Source organism: Halichoeres trimaculatus, unplaced genomic scaffold (genome assembly GCF_033239565.1).
Source record: "Halichoeres trimaculatus isolate MK-OKI-2021-1 unplaced genomic scaffold, fHalTri1.1 fHalTri1_scaffold_4, whole genome shotgun sequence".
NCBI classification, from domain to species: Eukaryota; Metazoa; Chordata; class Actinopteri; order Labriformes; family Labridae; genus Halichoeres; species Halichoeres trimaculatus.
This window is the reverse complement of record NW_027437182.1, coordinates 21,025,396-21,035,238: the sequence shown is the minus strand read 5'-3', so window position 1 is coordinate 21,035,238 and position 9,843 is coordinate 21,025,396. Positions and strand designations below refer to the sequence as shown.

General features: G+C 40.4%; 1 protein-coding gene across 1 annotated transcript; it reads right to left on the bottom strand.

The window, feature by feature from the left end:
* Positions 1-5,452: 5,452 nt before the first annotated feature.
* gsx2 (GS homeobox 2) lies at positions 5,453-6,627 on the bottom strand. Its single transcript, XM_074668760.1, has 2 exons — positions 6,215-6,627; positions 5,453-5,995 (listed from the first exon to the last, which is right to left on the bottom strand). The coding sequence occupies exons 1-2, from the start codon at positions 6,588-6,590 to the stop codon at positions 5,655-5,657; spliced, it is 717 nt and encodes a 238-aa protein (XP_074524861.1). The 5' UTR covers positions 6,591-6,627; the 3' UTR covers positions 5,453-5,654.
* Positions 6,628-9,843: the final 3,216 nt, after the last annotated feature.

The window sequence follows — 9,843 nt, the reverse complement described above, 5'->3', positions numbered from 1 at the left end:
TTTATCTCTCCCCTTCCAAAGGCTCTTACATGGAGAATCACAGGTATTTAAAGAGCCTGGAGGCCCTTTAGGGTCCGGATGTACTAGAACATCGATGTTTTTGTCATGAATTAAAATAAAAAGAAATCTTAAAGACATATACATTTATAGCTTGCCCTTTGAGAAAACAAAGATTTTTACTCTTGCACTGGTGACAAGTATATAAAACGTCAGCAACGTTTCTTGAGAATAGTTTTGACCAGACTTCTCTTCAAACTCACACAGTTGTGTCTTTGTGACGAGGAACTCTTCACACCTTCACAGTCAGCATTTCTGGACATCATCACCTCTGCAAACACAATCACTCATCCTCTACAGCCTCATTTCACTAACTGTCCACCAGGGGGCGTTCAAAAAATAACTATTCAGGTGACTGCTTTGTCAGATCATACGACCAATTGAGATTCATGAAACAGGAAATGATCATTGTTCCCCGGTTTAAAAATAAACGAATGGAGCAAAATTGTCCTTCACTGCGGATATGGTTCGTTCTTCCTAGAAGTGGCTTGAAACTCAGAGCTTAAAGCATAAACTTGACGAGCATCGCCTGCAAACCCTCCACTTTGAGGCTAAGTTTAACATTTTCAAACAAATAAAGGTTTTGACCTTTGTTTCCCTTCACTAATCCACTTTGTCCTTCAAAGAATCAGTCTTTTTCTATCGTGGGTTGAAGTGTATAAACTACATGACATACACTAAGGCTCGTAGTGCTGCTGTGTCGTGGATGAGTTCAGTGCGTAAAGCTGTGATGAGTGTTAGGAGATGACTCTTCAGGCTGTCAATGGCCTCAGGGCGGAGGTCCCTCAGGGTGCTGTCCAGAGTGCTGAAGTCCGTCCGCATCGTTCAAAGAACGCTCACTGCGGATCTGTTTATCTGCCTGTCTTCATGGTAGAAAAAAATGTTGACTCGTAAGGAAACGAGAATCATCAGATTTCATAAATATATCCCGAGCATTATTTAACTATCTAATAAAAAACACGTTTCAGCCGCCTGCAGACAAACTATCTTGATGTCACTTTACAGTAAAAGTGATTCATTTAAGTGGTGGTTACCTAATGTATGACTCATAATGAGTGAATCCAGGACAGATAATTTATTTATGTCGCACAATATATGCAAATTATGAAAGACTTGATTCTGATTTAGAGTTAAAAGATAACAAGAATTTATCTTGTGGTGTAAAAACAATGAATAAGAAGTATCACAAGGGAGAAAACAAAACAAACTAACAAAAACAACAACAAAAGAGGAAAAATCTAATGAAAAAAAAAAGTTTAAAAAATAAATGATCATTGAAGGTAACATGTAAAGCTATTATATATTAGCTGTTATAGCTGAGTGTTAATGTGCAAAAGAGTATGAATACATGCCAATTTTTTTAAAATTTGATAAGATTTTTCTTGTTGGGTAAATCCACTTGTTGAAACAGCTCACAGTAATACACAGTAGTAATTTAGTAATGTGTTTAAATACAATACATATAGAACAACAATATCAATAGAAACACACATTGTGCATCTTACATTCAACAATAACTGGTATTTGAATAGAACAACACACATAGAGGGTCAGACATTGACATGATAAAGGAAATACTGCAAGTCAAAATGTATATGAGGGAGGTTGGAAGCGAGGAAATACATGCAAACATCAATCAGGTGTTATATGAATGCATGTGAAGAATAACACAGATTATATTCATACCTTTAAAGCTCCTGTGATGAGTATTTGAATTGGTCAGGAAACAGTGAATTTAATGTTCGTGTCTCCCTGTGAGACACTAGAACAAGCAGGACCATCAGCAACATCACCTACAGTTTCTGTATTGTTGTTATGGAGGCCTGAAACTGCTGCTGCAGGGTTGGTGACGGATAAGACGTTCCAGTGCATTAAGAAATCAGGATGGGAGTTTTTGAGAGAAAAACACAACTTTTACAAGTACAAGGACAGAATCATTAAAGAAAAAAGAGGTTCCACTCTGTCCACAGGGGGCGCCAAAATCAACTCAAACTAGACTAGCTTTTGAGCATAGGAAAATATACATGGAAACCTTTATAAATGCATGCACATGCACATTTTTATTTCAGCTTCAAGGAAACAGGAAATAAGAGGAGAGAGGCTTATATTAAATCATGCTGAGACCGAGATCAAACCTAGAACTAGTATGATGAAGACTATATTTTGTGTACACAGGGTTTCTGATGTACCAACCAGTGTGGCACAGGTGCGTTTGTGAGAGGATATAGACAGTCGTTATAATAATACATTATGGAGTAATAGGATTACTTTAGAGAAGTAACTGTTGTTGTGTTAATGTCATAAAGTCGTACTGCAGATAGATTGACTGACCTGCATCAGTCCTCTTCTATTTCATGGGTTTACCAAAGCTGTAATAAGACTCATTGATTATAAGTCAATCATCAGAGGAAATCAGCTGGCCGTCAGGCAACCTTGTAAAAATATACACATAGAGCTTCTATGCACTGATCACTGCAAGGTCACCCATGAAAGATTGACCTAACATTATTTTGATTTTATTTTTTTGGAATGATCCTTTTTCTCAACTGACCACTGAAAGCTGTTGTACAAGACAATTCTTGGAAATCATCATGAATTAAAGCTCCTGTGTGAAACGTTCTGTTTGTGTGGATTTTGTTACAGAAGTTTTCATCCTGTCCAATGTAACACCCATAGTAAATAATTTATTTTTCAGTACTATGCTGTCAATAATTTCTTTTGACACCTACCCCCTTCTGTGATTACAAATCACATAATAGAGGTCGTCACTGTTGTTGCCAATTGGTCTTATATATAAATGTGCATATTAGTCTTTTTCATTATAATTTAAAAAAAATCATCACAGGAGCTTTAACTCATACCTAGGATTTATTTTTTCAAATCTACTAACCATCTTACATGGAAATAATAAGGAGGAAGTCATTGTACTGACAGAAACAACATAGGCACGAGGTAAAATCAAAGTAAAACAATCAAACATAAAGACATAAAATGTGTATTCCTCTCATGTGGAAGGACTTTGTATGTGCACAAAAAAATGTTTTTTTTTTTTTTCCATTTAACTTTTACTTTAAAGTTCATACACAGTCACACATATAAATCTTTCACAAAACAGCTAAATTCATTCACCCAATTTTACTTTTTTTAATATATGGCTTATTTTTCTTCAGCAGGCCAACATGGCAAATTCACACATGAAAATGTCTGTGTAATTGGGAGCAAAATGCACTTGAGGGAATTATTTGACTCGATCAAGATGGTTAAAAAGACAGATCCTTGTGAGCATCTTTACGGACTCGGGTGTGTCTGTGTGCCCGGATGTAGATCTGGAATATCTGCCAAATTTCCTAGGGGATGAACAACCCTCTTCTCTACACCGACACTTCAGCTTCTTCAGTCTCTGTCTCTCCGCATGGGACAGCAGCTGCAGCCGTCTGAAAGGCGCTCTTATTAATTGTCTTTTGTCATGCGTAATTGCCGCTTTTCCAATGGTGGCCTGACGTCTTTGGAGTGGACTCGTTTGTCAGTGCATTAGTAGCTCTGTAGTCCCTTTAATCGATGGACTTTGTCTTGTGTTACTCCGAATGTTTTTTTGTTTCAAAGAAACGTAATGAGATGCTTTTGGAGATGATAAATCCGACCTGCATGAATTGATTAACTTCAAAAGGATTTTACAGTCTGAGGTCAAGTCCTGCAGGATGAGAGAAAAACTGCAGTTTATTCCATTGTCGATGCCTTTAAATGCTGCACTAGTCTTCCACACCTGCAAGGGGGACTCTAATTCGATTAATAGGAACTTCAATATATATTCATTAGGTGGCTTCCCCCCCATAATATATGATCATCAGCGGGATGTGAAAGGGGGGCATTTATTCCGGCTCTGAAAGGGTCTGCGTGGGACCGAAACTTCACCTGCTTCCCCTCTCAATTAGGAATGTATCCCAAACTCTGACAGAAACGAGTTAAATTAGGCGTCAGCTAATTTCCAGTGGCCCCTCCCACGTAATCCCCCCTCAGAGTCTCTCCATTTGAGCGTGCCCCCTTTAATTCAGCACAAGTTGAAAGGTTCAAATAGTGCCTAATGAAACAGTGACTAAATCGTTCTGTGTCGCTCGGAGGAACCCTGTCGCTGTCTCTCAAAGCTTTCTGAGCGCCCAGCCGTCAGGGGGTCTCCGGCTAAATGCGAGTCCCAAGGCAGGACAATCTAACCTGTCAAAGCCTTTGCCCACTTCTATATATCCTTGTTCTGTGGTTTCGAGCCACAGCAGCATAATCAACCAACGTGGGACCGAAAACGCAATTAAACTCGCTTTGGACGAGCAGAATCTTTTGAAAAGCAACATTAATGGACTATTGGCTGCTCCCCGGGGGCGTTATCGGGTACCCTTTTGTGGTCAGATCTAAGGAGAAATTACAGCTACACTTTCATATAGCTCCCTTAGTTCAGTTTAGAGAGCTTATATCATGTAAATGGAGCTCAGCTACATAATGTTTGAAGAAAAACTCACACTGAACATTGGTTCTATTAAATGGAAGCCAATAGGCTGATAATGACAGCTTAATAATACCAGCTGTCAGCTGATAAAAGGGGATTGGTAAAAGTTGTGCTATAAGATCCAGCGGAAGTTAACAGGGCTTCAAAGGGATGTGCAAAACTGGACTTTGATGCAAACATGAACCAGATCAAAATAAAAGACAAATGATTTTTTTTTGTCGGGATAAACTTCATGTATTTTGTTTAAACGTGATAAAATTATTCCACCTATTTTAAAGGTCATATAAGTAAACGGGAAAAACAAGATCATAATTACCAGCACATATCATTTCCTTGTTTCATAATTTTTTTAAAGCCTCAAATAAATTATTGCATTGAAATGTATACATTTAATATTTTATGGAGAATAGTTTCATAAAGAAAATATTTATTAAGGCCAAATTTATCTTAAGTATTGAGTGATACAAATATTTATTTTTTGTTTATTTAATTTACAGGGACAATGCAGTTTAACCATCATTTCTGTGAATATGCCACAGTCTATAGTCCACATCTATAGTCCCCGGCCAGATGTCAAAGTAGGCAACCTAAAAAGTATAAGATACCTTTTCTTTTTCGATTACTATAATAAAAACATACTAAATGTGAAATGTGGTGTGAGTCACAACAATGACAACTTTTTTATCTCAAGTCATTATTTTTATTACAATAAATACAGATATACATAGTTTACAAATTGGTGCTTTCAGGTTCCTCACAGGTTGGCAACAGACAGTGACGTAATATCGGGCAACGATTCAGAATATTCATGGGGGAAGTCAAGCAGACCTGAGACAGAGTGTGAGGGTGAGAGTCTGAAGGGATCAGAATACATCAGCTGGGGGGAAAAAGAAGGTCACCTTTTTTAGTATTTAATTACATTTTTCTTTATGTTTTAAGGTTTTTACTGCAGTATCAAAGGAGGAAACACGTGAAAAATAGCACTTCTGTTCAGACTGCATGCGGGAGATATTTGAGGCCAGAGTTCGCGTCATGCCGTGGCCCAAAGCGGTAACGGGGCAGAGTAAGTGCCAACATAGAAGTGACTGTTGAAGTGAGCTTTTTAGATGGGTGACACCTCCTTCTCCTCGGAGGCAGAGGCCGGAGACAGAGACTCCTCATCCTCTGATCGGGAATAGTCCGTGTGGCTGGTTGTGCACTTGCACCCGCTGTGTGCGCTCCTCTGCGTGGCTTTGCCCTCCTTCTTGTGCTTCACTCTACGGTTCTGAAACCAGATTTTCACCTGTTTTTCTGACAGGTTTAAATACGTGGCGATTTCAATTCTTCTGAGTCTGGATAGATACATGTTCGTGGAAAATTCTCTTTCAAGTTCCAGCAGTTGGGTGCTCGTGAAAGCTGTGCGCATCCTCTTTCCATTCTGTATGTGGCTGCTCTCGGAGGCGCCTAATGGAAAAACAAAAAACATTATCTCTTAGGTTCGGGTTTATGAGTAAGTTTCAAACTGAATCAAAGCAAAAAATGGCACAGAAACCGTGCGTAATCGCTGTGCGTAAAAGCAGAGCGCTGGCTTCTAATCATTTAGAAGTGGATTAAAAAGTACAGCAGACTACCGAACAGTTGGTTCGAGTTCTGAATTGAGATGATATCAAACAGGTGCCTTACCAATAGAGAGGCAGTGGTATCTCCTGGGGTCGGTGACGCTGAAGGTGGGCGTGCAGACAGGTGTATGTCCAGGGTGCGCGAGCGCAGGAGACTGCTGATGTGTTATCCTCTGACAGTACTGCGCCTCTGCTCCAGGAAACTGAGTTTTCAGCATGGGGATGCCGCTCCGGGACGAGTGGATGTGGGACGTGACGCACAGCGGGCAAACACAGAAAGTCCCACTTTTCCTGGAGGGACACACCGGAGCGGTGACCGTCATCACGCTGGGGGAGTGCATGCTGATGGGAATGAGGAAGTCTTGCCCTGGATGCTCGGGCGGTCCGGGTCGCACCGTGTCCTTAATGATTAAAGAATCGACGTAGAAAGACCTCGACATGGTGCTCGGTTGATCACTGATCGCTCCGTGAACAAGATGATCGCTGATTCTCATCTGAGCCCCTCGGGACTCCCAAAGGTGCTTATGTTTGATGCTTCAACAAAAGGGACCCCGAAGAGGGCTGGCCCTGCAGCGTCACCCACGTGCGCACCCGGCTCCAAGGGTTTATACTGTCAGCGACCCAAACCACGTGATTTCTCACTGGGCCTCCAATCACAACTTGAAGATTTACTCTTTCTTTTCCCGAATTTCGAAAAGTTATGCTCTCACTAAGATTAAAATCTCCATAAGAAAGTTATCTCCTGCCTGCACGGGGGATTTAAAATGATGTATCTTATCTGTGTTGCAGAATTTAAAGTTTTAAACTTTCTTATCCAACAAAAACAATATCATAAAGCTTCAAAATAAACTTCCACAAATATGCTGCTAAAGTCTGGGTTACTGGCTCTGAGCCTGGATTTAGGATTTCGAGCACCTTGTCAGATTTTATTCTGAAAGTATAAAACAAAATCAGAAAATGTTTAATCACAATGAAACACATAGAAATATGAAACAAACATTTTGAACATAAAAACATCAGATCAAAAATAAAGAAAACGTATTAAGAAAGTTGTGGCTTTCTACTTTAAAATAAAATTAAATCTTTGTAATTTTTTGGATTTGTGGAAATTATTTTTTTCAAAAATCTGAATATAAAGTCAGACATGCTAAACATATAATGCACTTAACTCAGACTAATATTTACTCCAAGGTCGATTAGTTATTCTCTAAATGCGATTTTAAGAGTTGTGCACGCGACCATGAGCACTAATTGCCTCGCAGTCTAATCATGCTGCTCTGAATCCGGTTGGTCCACGTTTGCCTACCGGCAATTAAAGAATTATGAAGCGATGGCGCGTCTGGGCCGCAGGTTATTCGATGGCGATTAGGATTCAATTAGAAAGTGTTTATAATGGTCGGTCTGTGCGGGGGTAAACAGGCAGCTATTTCAGAAATGCGCTAATCCCTCATCTTGTGACGATAATTAGCGAGTTTGATCCGCAGGCGGGTCACCGGTGGGTTTAGCTTCTGCTTTCATCTGCCAAGTAACGCCTCGGACCCTCAGACAGAGGCGAGCCGGCAGACCAGGTCCAGGACCGACATGCGTAAGTTTAAGTGCTGACCTCAGACACAAACACAACAGGCCCCTTTTTTTGTTGTTGTTTTCTCATTTTCTAAAATCATCCTCACCGTGGACAAAACACGCGCCTCTATCAAAGCGGCGCGTGTATTGAGCTGTGAGCTAAAGAAGCAGCCTCTGAAAGAATTAGAAAGTCTTTAAAATCCAACCAGAATAAATAAACATGTCTGACACTCAGACAGTAATTGCTCTAATAAAGTGAATCCAGCGTTTGACAGGCAGGACGCGCAGAGTTGTTATGGTACAGATAACAGTGTGAATCCAGGGAATGAGATAGAGGGTGAAAGAGAGAGGGATAAGGAGAGGGAACAAACCATGCGGAATGATGCGTGGCGCGCGCCCTCGTCACACCATGCGAGCTCTAATATTATTTTTCCATAATTCTGCACGATAAAATTTCATTGTCTATTAAGTAATCCTACAAATGAGATCCTTTATGAGGCTATAATGAGGCCTAATTGCCAGGACTAGTGGAGCCACGTGGAAGGATTTAGGAAGCATTAAGCCGTCGGGTACTGAGCACAGGCTGTTACCTAGCCATTACTTTCATAATTCAAGGAGAAAATTAGTCCATTTAAGGGAAAAATCCTTTGATTCCCTTTATTCTGCTTGGGGTGACAGGGCTGCAGTTTTTTTGTCCGCTTCGGTTAAGAAGCCGGTGCAACAAATGAGGCTAATATCACTCACTGTTTAAACGTTAGAATCTCAGAAATGTGTAAAGCTCTCAGGGCCCCACCTCTTCTTTCTCTCCACTGCCTTTTACTTTCTAGTGCAGCAGTTACCCTCCACCATCCACCCCCCTCCTCTCTTTTCACATCATGATGGGCAATTAATCACAGGGCTATTCAAAAACAGGAAAATTCAATTTAAATAGGGGATTAAAAGGAGTTCTTATCCGGAGAGGTTGGGAAGTCTGGGTTAATTCTGCTTAGAAGAAAACAAGATTTCCAGTATGAGTGCTAGAGTGTGTGCAAGTGCATCAAAGGTGTGTGAATTTGTGTTTGTGTGAACTTGCGTGTGTGTGTGTATGTGTGTGTGTGTGTGTGTGTGTGTGTGTGTATGTGTGTATGTGTGTGCGTGCAGCTCCGCCCAGTAGTAAAAAACACACAAACTTATAAAAGTCTCCTGCTAAAGTTCCCCCCTCTCATTCACAGCGCATCCCATGCCATATTATACCGTGAAGAAGTCCATTAATGTTTTGTTGAACAAGCGTCATTAACTTGTATCAACGCCTTTTTACAAACCTGGCATTGTTGTGCCGGGCCAGGCTGCGGCCCATCTTGGCCAATACAGTGGATGATTTGGTCCTTTATTAGTAACCAGGCAACAGATCCTGAATACCAAAACTCAAAGGAAACACTCTGCTCCTGCATATAGAACTCAGTGGCAATGGGGGGAAAATGAACAATGATCCCGTGGACAACATAATGCCACGCAATGACTTTTCATTAACAATTATCTGCTTGATGTGAATAGCAGCTGCAGTGGCTACTCTCCATCTCAGGCTCTGCACAGAAAAGAGGAGCGAGGCACTGAATAGCATCCTGCAGGAGTTTCAGGGCCTTCATGGTCTCCATGAATGTGGAATCTAATTTATATCTCAGTGAATAATTAGCTTTCTATGCAAAAATGAGTTGGAAATAATTGCAGTTTGAAACGCCGTGACAACGTAGCCAGATAAACAAAAGAAACAGTCTCTTTTAATGCGGCGCACCAGGAGTTTATGAGCTTTTACACTTCAGCGGACAAGATTAATAAGATGACGTTAACGTCTCAGTGCAAAAAGTGGATCAGGGAGTGAGACAAGTGAAATATAATACTCTCATAGTCTGAGATGAGTTATGCAGCAAAGGAAAAACAGAGTATGTGATGACTTTAAAGTACTTTGGTAAGGCACAAAAAGGATCACATTTAGGAAGGAGCATAAAACCAGGAGGCAACGTTTTCAAAATGTCTAAAACTGCATGAGTTAAGAAGAGTATAAAAAGGAAAATGGTGCCATTCTTCATAAATGTGATTGTATCCTGATACTATAAAGGCCAAACTGTTTTTCACATATTCTGTAGATTTTAT